This window comes from Antennarius striatus, chromosome 13, assembly GCF_040054535.1.
Source record: "Antennarius striatus isolate MH-2024 chromosome 13, ASM4005453v1, whole genome shotgun sequence".
NCBI lineage: Eukaryota > Metazoa > Chordata > Actinopteri > Lophiiformes > Antennariidae > Antennarius > Antennarius striatus.
In genome coordinates this window covers 5,481,910-5,505,705 of record NC_090788.1, presented here as the reverse complement: position 1 = coordinate 5,505,705, position 23,796 = coordinate 5,481,910, and the positions used below count along the sequence as shown (strand labels likewise).

The 23,796-nt window shown below is 43.6% G+C and overlaps 1 protein-coding gene across 1 annotated transcript in view; it reads right to left on the bottom strand.

The window, feature by feature from the left end:
- LOC137606767 (E3 ubiquitin-protein ligase RNF43) overlaps nucleotides 1-23,796 on the bottom strand; it is a 68,550-nt gene that overhangs the window by 19,967 nt on the left and 24,787 nt on the right. Inside the window, exon 2 of the mRNA XM_068332197.1 lies at nucleotides 3,586-3,699. Coding sequence (XP_068188298.1) covers nucleotides 3,586-3,699 — 114 coding nt within the window. The remainder of the gene's footprint in view (nucleotides 1-3,585; nucleotides 3,700-23,796) is intronic.

The window sequence follows — 23,796 nt, the reverse complement described above, 5'->3', positions numbered from 1 at the left end:
CAAAAACATTGTCACCATGGCCGTGATTTATTCCTCACTCAGTAGGCTTTCCTTGTTTTCAGCCACTTCCTGTCACTGGGACGACTCTTCCTGGTATGATAGATTTCATGTTCTGGACAACATAGCCTGATTACATTGTCATTACTCCTTAACTTATTATATTTTAAACCAGCCTTCCTTTTTGAGATTATTTTTCATTCTCTTTATGACATTAAATAAGGGCATGTAAACGAATGTGTTTAAAAGACAGCGATTGTCAGCATTGGGATTGTATGACTTCCTAACTTTGATTGGTCTGTTGATAACATTTTAGTTAACTTGGGTGGGTCTGTCTGGGTCTGTTCTGCACTAATTTCACTTAGACTTGCCAGAGAGAAAAAGGTTTTCCAGTTCAGGCAACCTTGTGTCACAGATATCTGGCATGAACAAGTTTTATATTTTTCCCTCGCTCCCTGGGCAAATGGAAATGTAACGATGTGATTTTTATCTTTTACAGCCCCAAATTGTGGAAAACCCTCCACTGACATCAGAAAACAGTTAAGAACCTTGAAATTATTTTTGAACGAACTTAATACCTTTGGATTCTATTTGGAGTTAAAATAACAGAACATGAAAACTCAAATAAAAATGTGTTCAAGGTCATGCATCCACTTCAGAGTGCATGCTTTTCGCTAATGATAACGGCGGCAACGTTTTCGAAAGGACTACACTTGGGATGTAATAGGAGCTGTTTGACGTTTGAGTTATTATTATTACTATTACTATTATTTATTCATTCATTCTATTTCTAAACACGCTTCTTCTGCTGTCACGGGTCACTGGGTGCTGGAGTCTATCCCAGCACACTGGGAGCGTGAGGCAGGGTACACTCCAGGCGTGACGCCAGTGCACTGCAGACCCACACATATACACAGACAAACACGCACATACTCATACCAAAGGACAATTTGGGGCCAGCCAATTAACCTGAAGGGCACGTTTTTTGAGTTTAGAGGAATCTGTTGTTCCCGCAAATTGCAAATTTCTCTCATGACAGGAGATTATTTTATTTTATCCACCACATTTATATCAGTGAGGGAAGCAAACATCAGAAACCCGCCTCAGAACAAAGCTGCTATCTTCAGAGCTTGAGAAAAAAGCGGGAAGACTAAGGCGCGCACACACACACACACACACACACACACACACACACACACACACACACACACACACACACACACACACACACACACAATCAAACAGGATTAGTGCACAATCAGGCCAAAAGACTATTCATCTGAGAGGAGCAGAATCAATAAGCAGGTCTTTCACTGACAGTCAACAAGTTCAGGCATGGGCCAAAGACTCAATCGCTGCAAAAGCTGTTTTCACAAAAACATAGAATCTATTGATGGTGATTCACAGTGCGGTGAGAAAGTCAGGTTAGAGTTTCAAAAAGCCCAGATTATTGTATTTCTTCCAAGCATCATCATCCTGGTGAGGAGCATGGAGGAGCCCTCCGGCACCACTGCAAAGCCTTTTCTCCACGAGTCATGTGTTGCTCTTCACTTGAGAACCTCTCTAGTACTTTAGTGTAAACAGAAAGGGGCTAGCAGGCTGGCTAGTCGAACACAGATCCCTTCTAACACAATAGTGTGGCAGAAAAAGTCATACTGGATGATGCATACATGGAAATAGACAGTTGGGTATTTTTTGTATGTGTTTGCCTTGTGGGTAAAGAAATGCAAAAATAACATGAATATCAGGTGAAATAGGTAATTTTAGATATTCAACTCCAGGATCATGAATAATAATTAATACTATTAGCATTAAAGAGTTATTAAATATTCAATCCTCAAACTTGTACTGAAGGAGTGGAACCCACTCTCAAGAAGAGGGTGAGGGGTGACAGCATTGTGGATCACCACGAAAGGGCAACGGTTTGAGGCCTGTTGTCTTCTAAGAGGAGGGAACGTTTGACAGGTTTGATGCCGCCCGAAAATGTCAAAATATGAGTGTTATGCACTGAAATGCAGCACAGGAGGCACAGTTTTAGCATTCAGTAACTGAACATGTGAAAAAGAGCACAAATCACTGAAACTGGGCACAGGGATCTTCCTTGTTGATCATGTCTCTGAGAATAGGAGACTCTGAAAACCAAAATAAAAACAAAGTACAACAATGAAACCTTATCCTTCAAGGTTTTCAGCCTCACTTTGTTTGGTTTACAATCTATTCTGAGTGACTGCGGTGCAACACGAACCCTCTGTGGCCGTCAGAGTATCTATGGATCAGTGGGGTGGGTTACAGTCAGACTAAACTGTAAACAAGCCCCATCCAGAGACCACAGCTGACCCAGAAGCGCACATCCCCAACCATCTGATTCATCCTCCTCAGAAAGGGCCGAGCGCAAACTCCTCAACAGCTGCGCGATGAATCCCCAATAAATACACCGCGACCAAAAGCTTTGAGTTCTCACAAGGATGCAGGTGGTTGGAGCGGAGTGCATTGCAACACATACTTTCCAGACGACCAAAACAACAAGAAAGACCCCCCTCTGCTGCCCTGTCCTCCCTCCTCTCTCACCTCCCCATCCCTCCACAACCTCCTTTCCTGATTTCAAAGGCGATCTGCAGAAATGGCAAAGGCACTCGGAAGCAACAGCCTTTTGTTCAAGGGTACGTCCGCATGAGGGGATAGAGCGTGTCTTGTTTGCGGGACGGCATAGTGTTGCCATTAAAGCTTTGATCAAAACTGTTTTCTTGAGTCAGCCTTGAGTGGTACCCCCTCTTCCTGCCACCCTCTGGCCCTCTTGGTTGGGTTCCCACTGAACGAGCAACAGAAGGATGAAGAAAGGAGCGGGGAAGTGTGGGAATGTCTCTACATCGTCGCCACGGCGGGCAGCTCCTAAACATGGCTTTAAATTCGGGGAAAAGAAAACATGGGCTAAAATAAAAAAAGCCAGTCATCTAACTATACTCCTGCCTGCTAAATTGTCACCACTTGAAAAACGAGGAAAAAATAGCAACAGCTTTAAATCACATAACTTTAAAGTCAGGATATGCCAGCCAGTGTGTATGGTAGAATACTTAAACACAAGGGAGATCTAGTTCTATCTATCTCAGTCGTATATACATTTAAACTGTTGCGGGTGGAATCTATGGAGGAGCTGCTTTCATATTAGAGGGAAGCAGAAATGGAGAGCAGCGAGTGTCTGGTTCTAGATGGCTGGGATGGGAGCAGTGACAGCTGGGGCTTGAAAGCCTTACATCCAAAGCCAGGGCTCACTGCCACTTGCTACATAGCAGCATTGAGCTAAGCCCACCCCACCCCCCCACCCCCTCCTGTCCAAGTCCTCACTTTAAAAGATCACTGTCCTGCACAACACATGAAGCTGCTGCCAAATATTTCCCTTCTCTTTTAAGTCTAAATCCATGAGCGGAAGAGTACTGGAGAGAGGACAAGATGGCAAGATCTGTCTGCTGCCATGTCTGAGAGGGTAAGGGGTCACGGAGAGGGGAGGTTCTCACAGGATGGAACCGAGATGAAGCATAACCAGTATGTGTCTGTGTGTGTGTGTGTGTGTGTGTGTGAGTGAGACTGTACCTTATCGAGCAGCGGCAGACATCGGGGTACCCTGTGCTCCAGTTTAACAATGGTGATAAAGTCACTCTCTTGTCTTTCATCTTCACTTGTGTTGCACAGAGACAGAGGGTGATACTGCAAAAGAAAAGGAAGACAGAAAGGAAGAAGTGAAATTTAGGAAAGAAATCGAGTATAAAAATCTAAAATTTAACACGATGAAGGAGAGTCTGTTGAGATCTGTAAGGGAGAAGAATAGCTTTAATTGTCAAAACCTGCTGATTCTTTCTGCAAAAGCAGTCTGAAATGCATAGGGTAGATAGATATATGGCGTTTTTGAATGAACTGTCAGTCTCTGGTGTCACCACCATTTGCTTGCTGCATCCCCTTGGAATGGAGTCATCTTCCTACAGCAGTGAAACCAGGATTTATATGTGAGGTGAACTCAAAGCTGATTGCACACAGACTGATTCTGATGACCAACTGCGGCCGCGTTAGTAAACCGGTGATGATCCGGCAGGTGAGCTTCTGGTTTCTGATCCTTCAGTGCGGATATTCTTTGGTTAAGCTAACCAGTCATTGCCTCGGCTGTCTGGGTGGCTGGTGTCGGCTGTGATGGTTCTTGCTGGTGTGGTTGCACTCAGCCTGCGGTTATGAAGCCGGCTGGATGCGCTGCCAAATTCTTGGAAAAGTCATTGAAGATGGCCCACGGTAGAGAAGCGAACAGTCACTTCGCAGGCAACAGATCTACACATTCAGCTGTTAGCATAGCATGACAATGGCACACTCCTTCAAAACGCGACAACTGTTGAATCATGTTATGTTGTGTGATAAAACTACAAGTTACAAAGTGTAACCCCAGAATGAGATTGCGATGTCCAGCCCGAACTGGAACACCAAGGAAGAAACCGATGGTGACTACAAACAATCTCACACGAGAAGACAAATAACTGAAAATGTTTTGGAGAGACAGAGAACTTTTTATCGTCTGATCAGAAGAGAAGATCAATCATCACACAAGTAAATAGTTGTTTGTCATGTTAATCTTTATATTAGATGTCACACTTGAACCTGACGCTGCCGTGACATACGTCATGCATGCGGAGCACCATTATTTAAAGCGTTGCACAGCGGTAGCAGACAAAGGCTTTGCACTTAAGGACTTTATTGTGGAGCTGTTGCACAATCTGTCTATGAAAAAGAATGTCTGTCTGCTGATGAAAGGCGGTAGGGAAAAATGCAGCTGTAAGTAAATCAAGGGTTAATTAATGCTGATGTCTGTTTAATACTTCCATACTGCAAAATAATGCAACAAATACCAAACCTCTATCTGTAAAACACAAAAGCAGAACTTGTAGTTAAAATGATCTAAGAATGTGGGTGGATGTCAAAAAAGTGGACAAAATTGTCTGAAACATCTTTTCCAAAGACAAACTTGACAAAATTTGAAACTCTTAAGAGATTTTCATGTGTTAGATTAAGGCGTTTCCTTCCTTCCCAGTTGATATTAGGAGGAAAAACCCTGTAAAACCACCCTGCAAAATCAGTTACATAGATGGCAATGTTCACTCCCACTCAAAGCCTCGAGGACTGAAAGAATGAGAGATATTCTTTGGTCGGAACATTTGATCCCTTCTGAAAGGGAGGAAATTCTGAGCTGCTGAAAGGCTGTATTTAAAAGCTCAAGGGATACCAGCCGTCGCAGACATGCTATCACGGGTACGAGGGATTGTGCGGCAGTTCGGGAGGAATGAAAGTGCTCCTCTGACGCCTCCTATGCACCACTAATTTGCTTATAAGTCATCTATGAGGGTACTGACGCAGTGCTGCTGGATCGCTCCTTGTCACGGCTCGCAAATCACCCTGAAGCATCCCCGTATTCACCCACACCCCAGCAGTGGTCCCACCCCACCCTTCCCATCCACACAGACTGGATCGGTCCCAGCGGGCCTCTTTATGTGGCTGTGGGCTGAGGTCATAGGGCTCCCCCTCATCTCACCCAGCGGAAATCCCTAAATTAAAAAGACCCAAGGGTGACATCAACAGCTGGCACCCCACTGCAGGGGGAATTGACGTAATGTGCAAAGGGCTGGAGCATGTCTGTCAGAAGGAGGGAGAGGAGCGGAGAAAGGAAGTGGACTTGAAAGGCCGGGTGGGGCCCCGAAATAAAGGAAAGTAGAAGATGTAGGCGTGGGACAGAGGTGGTGCCATAGGGACAACCGGAGGGACTGTACATACGGGGGGTGGTCCTGTCAGTACCAGTATGTGGAAAGATTTAGCTAAGTAGCTAAGCTAATTTGGGAAAAACATAAATGAGTGTTTAAAAAAAAAAATCAACATGATGTTTTTGGTCTGGTTTTTGGTCATGATGTTTTTTAATCATTCATGTAGTTATTCTAACTGTGATAGGTGGTTTCAGTGATGGGGTCCTTGAACACCCCTGACAGAAAAGTGGGGGTAAATCAGACAACAAGAGCTGGGAAGCATTGTGATAGGGTAGGATTGGAGGTAGTGTGGCCTGAAAATAACCAAAACGTCTATCTTTAGTTTCGAGCTGAAGCTGAAACTGAACTATCAGTAACGTTTGATCGATTTTAATTTGGCTAACGTTTTCAAATCCCCTGAATGGCAGATCCTGTTACGCAAGGCTAGCGGCAGGGCGGCCTGGACCTCTGGCCTGGACTCTGCCTTCACCAGTCCATATTATCTGGGTCCAAATTAGTCTACAGCTGAACTTGGACCTCAACACAGAAAAAGAAAAGACTTAAATGTCTTAAATGTCACCAGTTGATTGATGCTTTGACCTCCATTTTTCTGTAGGTTTGTGGTAAAAATACAACTAAAAATTATATCAGTAGGGAGCATAAAACTAATTTGAATCTTTAGGCTGTTTTTGTGTTAGGACTGTGTTGTGATACTAAACATGTTGATGCATGGGGATGTGCAATCATACCTATTAAAGCAGGTAATAATCCCAAAGCTGAGCCAAACAGGCTCAGAAGGAGTGGCAGGTCTTTCGGTTTTCCTGGCTGGCTCCAAGGACAACCAACCCCCAATGACCACAGCGTTTTGCACCAACAAACTAAGCATTATCTTCTTTTTTAGATATGTAACACTTACAGTCAGATGGATCTACACACTCTCAATGTGCCACCAATAGTGCTACCTAACCAGTCTGTCATTAAACTATAAATGGCAGCCAAGACCGGCTAAAGCATCTTCATTGGATCACGGTTTTTGTACAGCCCTGAGAAAAGGGGGCCTGAGAAACCAAATCACTGAGTCTCCATTTCACAGGGACTAGAAACCACAGAGCATGCAAACAGTTCCCCAAAGACTGTTAACAATGCTCGCTCCTTCATTCCGCCTCTTGTGTCTCATCCATCTAGATGCGTTGCAAATCTGATGGGGAAATGTCCCTCTTTGCTTTTTTGCTTTATTTGTAGGCAGGGTTGAAGGCCAAATCAATCAAATATCACGCATAAAAATATTTTGAACAACAACAAACACATGGGCAGAAGAAGGACGGAAAGAACAGTAACTGCAGTCAGAAGTCAATAATATGTATTTTTTTCCACACGCTTTGCCCTGTGGATCTTCTTTTTTCTTCTGCCAATAATCACCAGAGTTCTTTGTAGTTGATCTGCTGCCAGCAGGGAATCAGGCGCAGGCACTTATGTCAGGGTGTGTTACAGAGCAAAGCAAAAGGAGCTTGAACCTCTCACCAAATGACACCACTTGCCAGCTTTTGGATGGAATTCTGCATTGTTATTTATAATAAGTATTGTTTTCGTAAGGGCAGCGGGTGTTGGACCCTAACACTATAACTGTTTTTCAAAGACACACTCATATGATACTAATTCAACACGAGTCAATACTGAATGAATCATCCGGCGCTTCTTAAATCATTTTAATTTCTTTGTGTTCCCGCTGTCAGAGTGAGCGGTGGTAAGTGCGTGTTGACACTTGTTAAGGAGAAGACGATGCAGGAACTCGCTGGCAAGCCATTACCGTAATGTGAGGACGATGTTAGGCTTTGTAGGACCTTTATTTTTTTTTCCAGGTCTAGCCTGCATTTAACAATTCATTACGTATAATTGTTCTTTTTACATGATTTTATACAGTTATGGGTTCACACTCTTGGCTGCGGCTCAGGAGGAAACTGCTCCCAATGGCAGCTCACTGGTTTTGATGTGTTTCTGTGGGTTATGTTCCATTGAAGCTGGGTAGGCTGTGTCACCAATGACCACGAGAATGGGCGAATGTTTGCTTGTGCTTTCAGGTTTTGAATTGTTAAATGAATTCTGTCCATTCACTGTTCTGATTTTCGTGAAAACAGTCAAAACCCAAACTAAGGAGAGTAAAACAACAGCTTATATATATATATACACACACACACACACACACACAAATACACACACATATACTGCATTTACATTTTCTACAGATAGCATTCCTCTGGCGAGAGAAAATCCAACACTGTGACAGCGGTAGTTGGAGACAAAAGAAACGTATCAGCGGCGTGATGATACTATCGTACTGCACAAATCAAGACGATGAGTGAAGAAGGCATCTTCAATGGAGCTCAGCCCCGAGGCCTGGAGAGCCTGCCAGGTGCAAATCAGGCAAGAATTCAATCAACCCCTCCAAATGCAAGCTCCACACACACACACACGCACGCACACACGCACGCACACGCGCACGCACACACACACGCACACACCTTAAAACAAACATCATGCTTCGCTTGAATTCTAACTGACCCACTTCTTCAGCGAGTGACTCAGCCTCCCATGTCTGGGCTCTAAATCTAATGAAACCACTTTGTCTCTCTCTCATTCTCTTGAGAGTCCAACATTAAACACACACACACCTGTTATGCACACACACTTGAGGATCATTCATGCTCTAGCTTGAAGATGGAAGCCTTCTTCCACTTCTTCCACTTTCATTTCATACGCACTTGGACACTTTTTCTGGGAGCTTACAAATATGTATGAGACGGACAACAGGAGATTGTCCCAACTGTCATCATATTTGATGTTGTTGGAACTTTTGAAACTTTTCCATTAACAGAGTTAACAGAACGGCTCCTGTACTTCATATAAATGACAAAGTTTGACTCCCATCTCTAACATCACTATCAATGAGGAACAACTAAACCGGCGGCGGACAGCAAACTCCATAACGGTACCTGGAGGTGAAAATCAAATCATTCTCTTTTTACAACCTGGCAAAAGATTTTATATGAGAGTAAATGTTTGTTTTAAGAGGATGCAAAAAAGCGTCTATGATACCGTCGGTATCAGTAGTCAGAAATCAGAATGTGGTTGCCCAGGTTCACTTCCTGTGCTGTGAATCTCGCTGCTTCCTGTCGGGCCATCTTTAAGTCAAATCATCCACGCAGGTGAGAGTTTGTGCAAGAGCGTGAGTTAATGAATGAGAGCACAGCTATGTATTGTTGCTAGAGGCGTCGCAGCAAGTGCTTGCATGTGGACATATGTGTCTATTAATTTGCCTGAAAAAAAACAAAAAACTTTCGCCAAATGCAGAAGGGTGTATTTAAATCTTGCTTTAGAGAGAAAAAAAAAAGGGGGGGGGGGTCACTAAGCCTTTTTCCCAAATGCAATATCTGTCCTTGGACTGATCATCAAGCAGCTATGGCCTTTACACCCTCACTGTGGTCCGGCTCTCGGTGGCAGAGATGACATAGATAGACTTCCTCATGCCGCAGCCCTTCATCAAACAGCCTTGTGTCTCATGACCCTGCATTAAATAGATTTATACCCAAGGTTGGTTTGAGAGTCACCTGGCGTCAGGGGAGCGATCTGTGTCGGGAGCATCTGGAGAACTGGGGGGCTCCAAGGCCCTCGTCCTCATCTCTCTTTGTAAATGCAAACGAACTGGAGCATAGCTGCTTTGGTCCTGTCAAAACAAAAGGCGTGTCGTCTTTCCCCCGACGCTTTATTGACAGTGTCAGCCCCATATCCAGTGACGCTTACCACAGAGAATGACTTGGGGGAAACATGATCCCATAATGAGGCCCAAATAATTACCACCAGCCCCAAATTTGCCTGAGCGCTTTCTTTAAGTAGGAGTGCTTCCCCACAACGGCAGGCCCGTCAGACTGTCTCTCTGTTCTATAAAAGGATTAGACAAGAGAGAAGAAAGGACCCCGGCGGGGAAGGGGAGCTGATCTTAAAGAATGGCGGCCAAGGAGGGAGCTTGATTGTCATTAAATAAAAGTGGCGCAGTGACAGACTAGGAGAATAAATGTTTGTCTGATGATCTTTTTTGTGTCCTCTAAAAGTCGCTTCACTTTGAGATGAGCGAGGGTTTCAACATAACCTGAACTAGAATGAACTACGCTCACCGAGGTGCCAAACTAATTACAGCCGCACCTTCGCTTTGATCTGTGTGGCTGAATTTCAGCAGGAATGACACAAGTCATATAATACTAATAGAGTTATGAGCTCAGCTGGAGCTATAATGACCTGTATGAATGCAGCTTTGAATCTGCCACAAGAAAACACACATTTTGTGGAGTAAAAGAGAGAAAAAAGTCTTGCAAAATTTGATTTCAGATTAAAGAACGACTGGTTCTTTAAGACCAAACTGTGACAATATGCACTTAGAGAATTCATTTGCATGTTAAAGAAAAAAGAAAAAGCATAACTTGATGTTTACACAACACACTGGAATCCAAGGTTGTATAAACGGCAGCAAACAAGTTGCACACGCCAAGATATTCATGTCATCATAGCTGCTGTTATAAATCATAGCACATTCACCCCTCAGGTGAGTCTGAACACGAGGAATCCTCTCGACAGGTAAAAGTCGCTCTGAGACCGCCATGGAAAAAGCCTGACAGAGCCATGCGTCCGTTGGTTTTACATGAGTGCACGCGCTCGCATATATCCACGCCGTGACCACAAACAACCAGGGCCACTCCATCAGCCCGGGGCCAGCGCAACAATATACATTTCAAAGCTCTGAGCTAAACATAAACAGAGCACTTCCCTGTCATAACAAGTCAGTGGTTTGGTAACCCAGCAGTTTGTTAGCATTGAAGTGATCCCTCTTCCCTGTAGACACGGGGGCCACATGCACACGTCCTCCAGGCTTCCTCCGACCCGTCCCTGGCCCTCAGGGCCACGCTCAGTCTCTCTCGGATTCCACAACATCAGTCAGATAGAATAGCCTCTTTTCAGTGTGTCAGTTACTCGCATTTGGGAACCTGAGGTCGGCTATGTGGAAAGAACTTGGCCAGGAGACTCAGACTCCAAATTATAGGAGATAAAGAAGCAGCAATCTTAGTTATTAGTTCTGCTTCACTTGGTTATTTTTGAGCTTCTGACATCTATTATTTTATAGACAATAGGCAAGCACAGTATGAACATACATCAAGCCATACAGATACATGACATTTACTGGCTTTTCATGACAAGCATCTTAAAAGTAACTGGAGAGCATCATGAATGCTTGTCACCATCTATCAGATAGACTTTTATGGATACAGATTAAAAAAAAACCAGATAACTTCCCGATATGACGCGACACATTTCTACAAATGTAGATTTAAAACACTGATTTTGTGTCATCACAATTCATTTTCAGGGGGATCTGAAGCAACCTTCATCTAGTTTCAATGAAAACCACAAATGTCAACCCTGTTGAGGCAGGAGAGGCAAAGTCGGGGTACACCCTGGTTATTTGAGGACCACGGATGTCACAATTTCACGGTAGTAAAACACGACGAAGACGTCGCACCAGAGGCGAGTTGTAGCGGTTCTCTTTAACAAGACACAGGTGCTCATTTTACACTTGTATATAAAATAAAAAAAACAGGGAGTGTTTTTCTAACATCCCTCTTTCATTTGGAAACACAATCCCTTGTTTCCCCCCTGAACCCACATGAATATACTGTCCTGAAAGAAGGGGTCAAACTTTATGACGGCATATGAGAAGGAGCCATTCTTTCTTCCTTCCCTCTTCCTGATGCAGCTTCAGCTTTTCCAAATGTTCTTCCAGTCAAGCTGGGGACTAAATTCCGTTGCACATCGTCACATTCAATCAATTTATTCATAAAGTCCAGTGTGTCGGATTCAGGGAATCTGTTGGCAGAAGTGAAATAAAACATTTGATATTACCTGAAACTAGTTGATGTTTTCCCAGTTATTCTAACATTAATGTGATTCTACGGTAGCCCAGGATGTACAAACCAACCACTGGGTCACAAGAGGATTGAGGATCTATCAATGCTTCTCTGAGTCGAACGCGTACGATTTAAATATGCAAAGCAGTGTCTTTAAATGTAGGAAGCCACATTTTAGAAAAGTTTCTCACAGAAATCAAAGGCTAGCAGCAGGTGTGCATCATTCCAACGTGAATGAAACACAAGCAGAGAAATGTGAGTCTCTGTTATCGGGGGTTGGAGCTCAAACCATAAATCAATCCTTTGAAAAACCCTCAGAGGCGTCCCCATCCTCCCATCTACTCAAAACAAATGACAGACAAAATGACTTAACCCACTGACTTCCTTCCTCACACTTAAGTCTTTTAACATCTGCGGAATTATTAGACGCAGAAAAACCATTCCATAGGAGCGGGTCGTGGGGTCGTACGCGTATACCCTTAAATCAGACTTTGGTTGGGAGAAGAAAACATCCATAAAACAAATGAGATTTTTTTAGAAAAGAACTTCTAAGAAAGTTTTCCCCAGAGTCCGGGAAGAAAAGGATTTTAAGATAAAAACATGAAAGCGAGTATTTTTTTTCTGAGCATAAAATAATCTGTCACGAAATATCTCTAATTTAATCCCTGTGGAAAAAGTTTTTACAAAATGATATATTTCTCCACAGATGCCACCCCCCCCTCCCCCACTAAATAGGATCCCATAATCACCTGTGGCCGACGACATCGGAGAAATGCAGTCATAAAGGCGAACAGCGAGTAAACACGACTAAATAAAGGGCTTCTCCGTGTTATTTTTTGCTCATTGCAAATGTTTATGTGACCATATTACCCAGGCACTCGCACATGTCGCATCCTTAGCAACCCAACAAGTAAATAGTCACAAAAACATCAGCGGGGAACTTCTCTGATGTGGCCGCTGAATACTTGCAACACACGCTGTAATTGGCAGCATAATTGTTTTCTTTTTCCCTGCTATATTTCACTTTGGCTCAGAGGCAGGCGTTGAAGCAGCCTGATTTATGGTCAGGGAATGTGCTGAGAGCTTTTCAAGACAAACCGGCGCAGATGTTTCTGCGAGATGCCGGCTGACATTTGCGCGACTGGATATCCACCTGAGGGGAGGGCCAGGATCTTCTACCCTCCTGTGGCGTCCTCCATGCGATCCCCCTCCCCTCTCCGAAGGTGCCCTGCTGGTGGTTGGTGGGTGCCGTGTGATCCAGTCCCAACTGGATTCTTCCTTGTTTTAATGGAGTGTACAGTTGCATGAGCAAGAGCATGTATGTCCTAAATAGGGAGGTGGAGGGAAAAGAGGAGGAGGATGGGAAGGGGGGGGGGGGGTAGAGGGGGGTGTCAGGCTTTTTAAACCACGCTGAGGCGTGGGCACGCAGCCAGGAGCAGGGAGCTCCTCGTGGAATGCCATGGAAAAATGAGACAGAGGAATGCAGACTCCATCAAGCAGTGTAAACACGCCGGGGCTGGGAGAATGCTGCCACGCCGCTCTGGAGGCGCTCCATCCACGCAAACCCGCGACCCGCCGCGACGGGATGAACCCACGCAACGGGATTGTAGCTCGGCGCGTTCTGCTTTGTTTCAGGTGGCGATGCAGACGCATGTACAGTATGTGAGTATTTTCAGGCCCTGCTAGATGTCCATCCCCCCCCTAAAACCCTCCCCAAAACCCCTCTCCCTCCCTCCCAGTCCGGAACTTCCATTCTATTTATTACTCAAACACAGATGCACGCACTTCACAGGGGAGCACACACACACACACACACACACACACATACCCACTCATATGCCTGGATATACAGCACGTCCTCACACACACACTCGCTCACACAAACACACACACAGACACTCACACCTGCTCTCCTTCTACATTCATAACACTCGAAGGTTTCCGGACCCGCTGACGGTAGTGGATTTTATGAGCAGAGTCCATCTATCCACCCCCCACTACCCCCTCCTTCTCACACACACACACACACACACACACACACACATACACACAAACACACGGCCCTGCTCCAGTGTGCTCTTTCAACATCTTTGTTGAGTGTGTGGCGGAGATATCAGACTAAGAATGCCGCCGGTGCAGACAGCAGACACGAAGGCACCGGAGCCTCCACCTCAGCGTCTGAGCCAACCGGCTGAGGAATCCACTCCAGTGGGCAGCAGGTAAACACTGCGGCCCTCTGGAACGCCACTCTCTCCTGCGACCAGGGTGACGGTTAGGGATGGAGACACACTCTCCAAATGGGTTGGAACATCAAGACGAGGTCAAATGAGAAATATAGAGAATATACTGACGTTTTCTTAAAATATCTGCAAAAGCAAAATATTAAAATACTGAAATAAAGGCCCAACTCTTTAAAACCGTTCATCTCTAGATGAATATCCTAAGGCTTTCCTAGAAACGCAGTCCGCTCTCTCTAATTTTCTCTATTCTGTGTTTTATCCATTGCATCTCCCATAAATTTTGCTCCAGTGAAACAGGCCACGCTGTCGCAAACAGATATGCTGCTTAAATGCTCTTTAGAATCAAATCTAAACTGTAATTATGCTGCATCAGACGCCACAGGCTGTTGTCTTCTCATGTGCTTATTCAAAACGAGTTCTGTACGCTGTGGCAGAAAGCATTTGTGTGATACGATAACTTCACATATGATCCTGACAGCCTGACTCTGTAAGCAAGCCAAAATGTGATTTAAGTCAGGATTAGAGAATCCCATTACTATAAATAAAAGAGCGTCTATTAAGTGATATTGGAAGCAGAAGATTGTGTAACAACATCTGCCTGCTCTGACCGTAGCAAACAGACTGCCACGAAACACTCAGCACCTCCATATACGCTCTCAGACCAGTCTATAAGGTGTGTATACACACACAAGACACCCGTCCTGCTTGATAACAGTGTGTATACAAAGTCAAGCTGAAATGCTGCTGCTGGCATTCCCACATTGATTCCACCTCAGTGGGAGGAGTGAACGTTTTGGGCTGTAGACAGTTTTAAGTCTCAAGAGAACAAACTATTTCTTCTTTAGACCTGCTTCCTTATTGTAATCTAAAATCTTTGGCACATATAAAAAAACAAAGCGTGTTGAGTTTTTCCTGAGGCGGACGCCCTGCTTTTACGGTTGCCCGACTTCCAAGGGCAGCAGTCTTTCCACTGTCCCTCTCTTCTGTAGGATGAAAGGTAAGGGAGGCCGGAACAGAGTGCAGCCTGTCATCACCAATGCGCCATCACATCATAGGGTCTTTTAAAATTGGTACTTGTGCTGCCTGGCAGAGCGGGTCCGCTGGTATGTTCTCGTACCCAGTCGGTCAGATAAATCTCTTCAGCAGGGACAATCTGTCTGGGATTCAGGGGCAAACTGATACCACAAGTAGGCACAGCTGAACCGGTGGCCCGAGGCAAGAGAGAATAAGAGAGAGAAAGAGAGAGAGAAAGGCCTTGTTGAGTATAAGATACATACATCGCCATGCTTTGCACTGTCCTCCTCCTAATCTGGGAGCTCTCAAAGCCTGCAGACAAAACATTGCTGTTTTTCTGCACTCCAGTCTTGAGTGCATTTTTTTCTTTTACTATCGTTGGCTAGGTTTCACGGTAAACAGAGATTCTCCTCTGCAGAGAAGAGAAGGTATGTCCCTGACAGAAAGTTTGCCTTCTTGACTTCGCTGCTGTCTTTTAGCATCTGGCAAATGACTAAACCAGACCGGTGTCGGTTGCAGGGAGATGCTTAAGTCATTTCCTGACGGAATATTTATTTCAATTGCAGCCTTCCGCGGGGTTGCCCTCTTCACTCAGTTCTTTCTTCTGAGCCGCATCAAAACATCACCTTTTCTGTCCTCGCCTTGTCTTTAGTGGTGCATTTATCTCAGGCACCCATTTAGCTTCTAATATTGCGGTTAACCGAACGGCCATCACTGACAACGGAGTGATCCTTCCATGCACCTCGCATAGCTTTACTGGCTAACTGTAGTTATGTAAAGAGGAACAAGAGGAAACTGTATTTATACGACATGGATCCTGCAAAATTCTGCTGCAGAATAAGAAATTTTGCCTCAAATTATAAAATAATTAATTTTCCTGTCTGGTCCGATCACCTTTTTGACATACATTCAAAACATGTGATCTCCAATTAAAATTCAGGTCCCTCTTAAAATGTTTTTAAAGAAATTTTATTTTGTGTCTTAATGTTTAATTATTTTGGTGTTTTTAATGGAAATTATTTATGAATTTCTTCAATATCCCCAAGAGTCTCATTTGAGTTTTGCAGCTATCTCACGCTTTGAGGTCTATGAAAGGAATTCCATTCAAACACACACACACACACTTTTTCTTTTTAACCCTTTAAAAGTGACCCACACATCCTGGTCCATGTGTCAGAGTGTGTCAGACCATGGAAGAAAATGACAAAGTCATGAATGATTGGGGTCCTGTATCTTTTTTCAAGTCAAAAATGTTTGAATGGGATTCCAACGGTACATTCTGCAGGTAGCGCCTACAGGCAGATCCAGCGTGGTCTACGCCACAAACAGGACCCCGCTGACAGAGACGAGACCCATTCAACGAGACGGATCAGGTCCTCTTGACAATAAAGCCCCGGCTGGACCCGCAACCCGATCCATTCTCTATGCAGAGTCACTCAGCAGCCTCACATTAGACCTTTACACTTCCTCTGCCGGGTCTCCTTCCTCTGGCCCTTAGGGTGTGAGCACCATGGGTATCTGTGTGTCGCTGTGCACACTGGACATAAAAGAGCCTGACCTCATATGACATGAAAGCCGACTGGAGAATCCTGTCTCAACTGGAGAGTCCACGGCGCTGACGTCCTACCTATTAACTGTCATCCGAGTCGATTTTGTCTGCTGATTCGCCTACAGCGCACAAAAAAACTGGGATCAAGTTTTTCATACCTCTTGTCTAACAGATCAATCCATTAAAGCTGGTTTCCAATGGAAAGGAATGTTCCATCAAGCAGCGGGCAGGTGACAAAAAAACAATGTGGCTATAACTTCTCATCACCTTCTCCTGCAGCTGTGGGTGGGTCAGGGGGTTGGTTTGTGGTATTTACTGCCATATAAGAGGAGGGAATGAGTAGAAAGTGGAACCAGAATTTCCTGATCCATTTCTATGTCAGAGCCTTTGTAGACAAGCCAACACATCTCCACGGTCGAGTGCACACACACCTGCAACCGGTGGGAAAAAAAGGTAGCGAGAAAGAGAGGAGAAAAAAAAGAAAGAAGAAAAGGCAATGAATCTCAACTGTAGACGGCTGTAAATAATGGCATAAAATTAAACTCCTGGCGGGGAAATGATAAAGCCTGAGGGAAAACACAGGATTCCCTTTGCTTAGGTCCATTCAAGCTCTCCTGCTATGTGGGTGGGCTACAAACCAGAACCAGCCTTCACAGGTCTGTCCCTTGGAGAAATCAGCGCTACGTGGCAAAGAACAGATACTCTGCCAACCTAAATCACAGCCAAACTGACAGCAGCCACGACCTTTAAGACCACTCATCATCTCCCAATTTCCCTTCCATTGCCCTTCGCACCTGATTATCACTGCAGGAAGGTGGTGAAATAATAAAGCTCTGTGGATGGGGGGAGAAGTGTGTCGCCATTAAAAAGTTTAGTTAAGCAGCTCAAAACAAGCTTGTGTGGGTGTTCTCCTGATGTTAAACATCTGTGTGCGTGGCTGAAGGTAACAATAAAGCGACACATGCTTATTCAGAATATATCAATCTTTTTATTCCACCATCCACAGAACATATTTTTACTCTCACTTCCCTGGAACACAGACACAAGATACCTTTCAAAGCTTTTAAAAGTAAACTTGACTTTACAGAATAAAACAAATGTAGTATTTCTACAGTAAAGGAATTATTTTTTCAATTAGATACTTTAATCCATCTCAGCTTCAGAAGTTTACTTCTTCAATTATACGTTTTTGTTCACCCAACAGCCCAAAATCCTATTAAACAGAGACAAGCAGCAATTCTTCTAATACTGGACTTTACTTTTTGCCTACTTTGCAATGAAATGCAAAGGATTCAAAAAGGAGCGGAGAGGAGTTACGTCTGTCTGAGGGCCGTAAAGCATTAGAGACCTGTAGGTGTGTCCCTCTATGCGTTTCACTACAGTCCCATTGGCTGCAACGAAAGATTAAATCACAACTCCTGGAGCAGACATTTGTGATTCAAGCATTGGTTTAGTAATGATGACAGCCTATTATCACCGTGAGAGTGAGGGAGTCTGATGTGAGTCATAATGATAGCAGACGTTGTCGTATCGCTCAATCTGAGGCAGCGTATCGAGGAACTGCAGCAGTTATCTTTGTGATTCTTGGCACACAAACATTCTTCAGACGTGACTTCTGAAGAGGTGTCAGCTACACAAGTCAGTCATTTCAACAAAAGAGTGTAATATCATCAGCGTTACCCTTACAGCTAAACAAAAACCCAGTTCAAGCACCTTTGCACAGTCATGTGACCCAAAGCACGGCAGAAAAAAGCAAATACAAGTCTTGTGAAAACAGAATTTTAGCAGACTTGCAGCGAAAATTTCGACAGTGAAAATTTACAAAAAAAAGAGTTCAAGACTGAAATATCTAAAATAAATAAAGATAATGGGTGAAATGTCTGCACAAACATTGATTGCGTTCATTTTTAGGCGTCTCACATCCACAAAGACTTGTGCTTTAGTTGAACTTCTGGGGATGATTAAGATCCAAGCAGCTTGTTGGGTAAATATCTAAAAAAAAAAAACCCACATGGCTGAGAAATGAAGTCGGGCCTTTCAGAGATTTATCAAGTCGTAAAAAATCTCAAATCTTACTTTGAAACCTCACCAAACATATGTTGGTGTGTTCTTTTGAGTAATAATAAAAAGTTAATTAAAATACTCAAGCTGGACAGAAAGCATGTCCATGTCTTTTTAATTAATTTACTTTTTTTATTGACACTAATACATGAAAGGCAAAATCATCTGCTTTCTCTTCACAAGGGCCAGGCTCTCTTGTTATATTTCTCAGCTCTACTTAGCCCCAGGCTGATTTTCATATGATGGCTGTTTTACTGGCAGTTCCTCAAAGTGGGACACTCAAGAGCCGATCGGCTCTGATTTACTGCGCTAGAGGGAGGGCTCACCTTCACTTCTGAGCCTTTAGTTCTGTCTTGTTTTACTATAATCAATAATTCATTCATCATTAATAAACTGTGACGAAGGCAGACTAAACTTTCAGACCTCCCATAAAGGGAAGCCTTCATCTCTTTGCCTGAAGGTATAAGGGGGAAAAAAACAAAACAAAACCCAGATGCCCAAGCTGAAACTGGACATTAAAAAGAAGAGTTGATGGTAGTTTTTAGACATCAGTGAGCAACTTTCAGTCTGACGCCAAACATTTCACACAGAAGTGGGATGGATGCAAAGATCAAGCACTCTGTAATCGATCCATTCACTAGAAAAGCTGGGGCTTGTGGTTCATTAGCTTGACTGAGTCAACACGTTTATTGAACAGTGAAAAATGCTGCCATATCCTGTGGTTACAAAATCATACCGGCAACTTCTGAAGCTCACCAACATCCTGTAACGCAGCGGAATGCCATTTTTACGCTCCATTTTGTGAATTAATAATTAAAGTAACAAGATATAACATGTTTACCTCTCAGGTTTTGAGCGACTAGGAGGATTTCTTTACCGTTTGCCAGAGGCAGCTGAGGTGTTTCACACCTTCTGTATTCTGCACTTCAGCCTTTCTTTCTAGACTCCAGAAGCTATTAACGACATTTAAATAAAAAATATTTAGCATGTGGTTGAAGAGGCAGACGAGTGGTTTAAATTCATCTTTGACGGGGTTGAGCTGAGTTGCGGGAATAAATTGTCACAAGTAACGACCGTATATCGACCAACAGGTCACGCTGCAGCCCGATTGTGTGTTGGTTAGATAACAGGATGAAGCAACATAATCAATTTTGGCAAATTCAAGGTTTATTTTTTTATTAGCCTTAATTTCCTTGGATTTTGTCCAATGCTGCCCTGAATCACACTAAAACATGGATCTTTATTTCTAAGTGGCTGAGCGGAGGATGGGTCAGGCAAAAACCCAAATTAAATTAATTCAAAATTGAGTTAAACGTTGGCCTGGATCTAACTTCCTTCGGTCATTGTGATGACATTATCTCAATTCTTTAATTTTTGAGGAATGTGAATGTGATGTGATGTGAAAATGATCTGGATCTGCTGGAACAAAGCGTGCATTTGTAGGACTTAATCTTAAATATGTCGTCAGTATAAGTACAAAAACAGACATTTAGAGCCTCTCACTGTTCATTAATTCGATACAAGTACTTCCCCCCCCTTACATGCATTCATGATCACTCCTTAAAAAATTTGCTGCATCCTGTTCAGTCATATGCCAGGCTTGTCAAACTAATGTTGCTCCACATTCACTTGACGAAAAAACAACAACAGAAGGTGTGTGCAGAGCGGCATTAATGTCAAGAACAAAACAGGTCTGAGCTAGAAGAGATGTGGGGTGTCCGTCCTTTGGCGACATCGTGGCATCAGTCAAGATGACGCCGAACAACACAAACAAAAATTTCATTGCTTTTATAGCTAAGAATATTCACAATACAAGACTTGCCAGACAGCATTGCAGGCAGCATAATAAGCTCATAAAATGAATAATCATTGGCACAGTGGTTAGCGCCGCTGCTTAACAGCAAGAAGGTCCTGGGATCACGTCTATCTGAGGACCTGGGACTTTTCTGTGGGGAGTTTGCATGTCTTCCCTGTGTCTGCATGGATCCTCTTTCTAGCCATCATCAAAAAACATCATTGGTGACTTTATATTGATCACATGTATAAATACTTGTCTGTCTTTCGTGCCTTTTCCAGGGTGGACCCACCTCCGGCAGTGAAGACACTGGAATCGAGTGATGATTAGTTCTGTGGTGTCTTTTGTATTTGAATGTACATTAGTGTGTTTTATCCGCACACAGGCCACGTGTTTCCCTCGGTTTGTCTATTATCGATGGAATGATAACCACTGTGGGATGGAGAAAAGATCATCAAATGCTTTTGTATCAGGAGACTCAAGGAGACGGCTGCTTCAACCTCACTCTCCATTGGTGCTTTAAAACATTCCTCTGACATACGTGACCACACACACACACCAGACACACACACACACAGGAACATTAAAGAGTCAGCATCACTTTGCATATGGCAGTGTTCTAAGGTGTGTTTGTCTCATTGCGTGCCCCCCCCCCCCCCCCCCACCCGGCCCCCCCAGGCCAGACGGGTCGAGTAAAGAAGAAGAGACCCTTGCCTGAGGAGAGATGTTGAGGCTGAGAGATCAGAGCAAGGGGTGTGAAGGGAAAGCGGGAAGGGAAGGTGGTGGGGGAGGGACGGGGGTGTCTCGACATGCAGCCCCTCTGGGTAAATGGGCAATGACATCCAAAGCACTTCCTCCCTTGTATTTCTTCCGAAGCAACATGTTGTTATGGTGGAGGGAGAGAGAAAGAGAGGTGAGAAACATCGACATTCATCACGGGGGAGTGCCACATTAGTGGAAAAGGATGATTGCTGCTTATAGGCCACGCCTACTTGGTCACTAAGTTCAGCATCATTTTATTAAACATTAAACACTTTGGAGATTTACCACAAATGAATCTTCTTTAATTAAATTGCCTTTATAGAAGCTCCACGCTGGATTTGTTGGACATATTTTAAAGAATTTAACAAACGAACTTCTAAAAGTAGATTTAATCCAACGTGATATCAGCCTGATGTAACATCAAGCAGTACTTGTGGTGGATTTGACTCAGAAAGTGCAAAAAAAAAAAAAAAATGATGAGGAAATGTTTAGCATAGCTAAGGTTCAATTCGGTGGAATAAACTACAAATCTCCGGGGGTTTCTGAAAAACAACTGGCATGTGAAACCTCTATCGTCTGAGGAGGAAGTGGAGCCATCCCAGGGTTTTCCACATTACATGCAGCCATGATATCAAAGGAGATAACAATTCCAGCTGCCGACGCTGTTGCTGTTCATCTGGAGGAGTCATCCTTGAAAAGAAGCTGCATCCCCTCGTCCAGCGACGACAAAAAAAGCAGGAAAAACGCAATAAGATCTACCCAAATTCACCGCGCACAAAAGTATCCTGTAGATGGAATCTGATCTACAGAGCGGTTAAAGCGGGTTAGTTTCCTGCCTTTGTAGGAGCTGGGACGTGGAATAAAATGGAGGCACAAATCTATATTCAATAAGGCAGTCACTTCCTTCAGATCTTAATTAAAGGCTGAAGTAGTTGCACGCAATGGATCTGACCCGAGGCTCAAACCTGCGACAGCTGAGCTGCTGCGCTCCTTTGGTAAAAGTCTGTTCAGAAGCACGCAGTCTATTTGGCCCTTCAGGCCAATCAGGCAGGGTGTGGGAGAGGACTCGGCTTCTAGATCGGAATGACTCAGATACACCGACAAGCCTGTTGAGTTGCAAATCTACCAAGGAGAGTGATGTTCATTGTTCAAGCATCCTGAGTACAGCCACACCATTTGGAGGTGCAAAAAGAGTTCAATGAAAAGTTTGAAATGAAGTCCAAAGCTAGAGAGGGGTTACCTTAGCATAAAGACTGGGAGCAGCTGGGCAGGCTTTGTCCACAGGTAGCAAATTCGTCCTTCCTTCCTGCCGTTTCCTCTGTATCTCATTATTTAACATGCAGTGACTCCTTTAATCTGCATGACAGGCAGCAGTTTTACAAGTTTTATTGCGTGACAATTTCTTGGCCAGATGCAGCCATTTCCTTGACTCCCGAGTCTACTTGGATCTCGTTTTAAAAAACAGATTCTTTGAAATTAAGTCAATAAAACAGATTATTCACAAAAACTCAATCTTTGATAGAAAAGTGATTGGTAAAAATGAGAGGTTTCACCCGGTTGGCTTCATTTCAAAGATTTGTAGTCACTGTCTACCCCTGTCCATAGCCTGTCTATAGTGTGTCTATTTGAAGTCAGTACATCGTCTTCAAATAAATACCAATACATTTGTGAATTCATGCCAATAAATAACAACAAGTCAACACTTCACCATTAAATCTGATGCCAGACATCCAGCCCTTCATTTCAGGGTTATGTCACCGCAATCTACTGGTCTGACCTGACTCTACATTTGAGTACAAACCTAGCCTGTGCACTCATCATAGGGTTCATCCATCATCTCGACAGCCAATTATGATGACATATCACGTTATGATTCCGTGTGGTTTAAACAGGCAACGCACCTGAGGGGCAATGGTGCCAATAGCAATGATTCAACAGTCCACAGCCTGACAGGAGTTAAGAGTCATGTCGATCCTTCCAGAGCAAAGACGGAACCACATTTTGCTTTTTTTTGTTTTTCATGAATGGATTTGAATTCAGTTTTTAGATGCACAAAGGCAGAAAAAAACCTACTCTGAAATCTGAATACATGCTGCTGCAAACTGCTGGCCCCATTAGCTATCTAGCTAATGTGCATTCAGCTATATAGCCAATGGGTCAAGCAGTTTAGATGGATTGGATAGTTGTATTTTATAAATCTTTGAATAAACATTTGCCATGCAGTCAACCTGGAGATCAACCGGACCTACAGAGAGAGGGCACTAGAGATCTCTCACACAAAGTTGTGCAAAGGAAAGATGGAATTTGGTCAATAAATCTATCTGCAGTGTAAACCTGCACTGAAGACAGACAAACATTATGCTCTGTGATGTTAGATTACACAGGCTGAAGTATTAAGTGAAGGGAAATTGATATAATAAACAGTCAAACAGACATCAATACTGTATCATCTGCAAACATCATATTTTATTACATATTATTTGTAAATGGCGAGAATTATAGACTGGAGGTTGACACATGAGTGATTTTTTAGCCAAAATCACCTGTGTAGAAGACAGGATGTTTGTTATAACGTAACAAGACAACCATAGCAGACAATAAATTAGAGGCCTAATGAACCTGCAACAGTCCAGTTGCATTGTGGGTGGGATGGGCTACG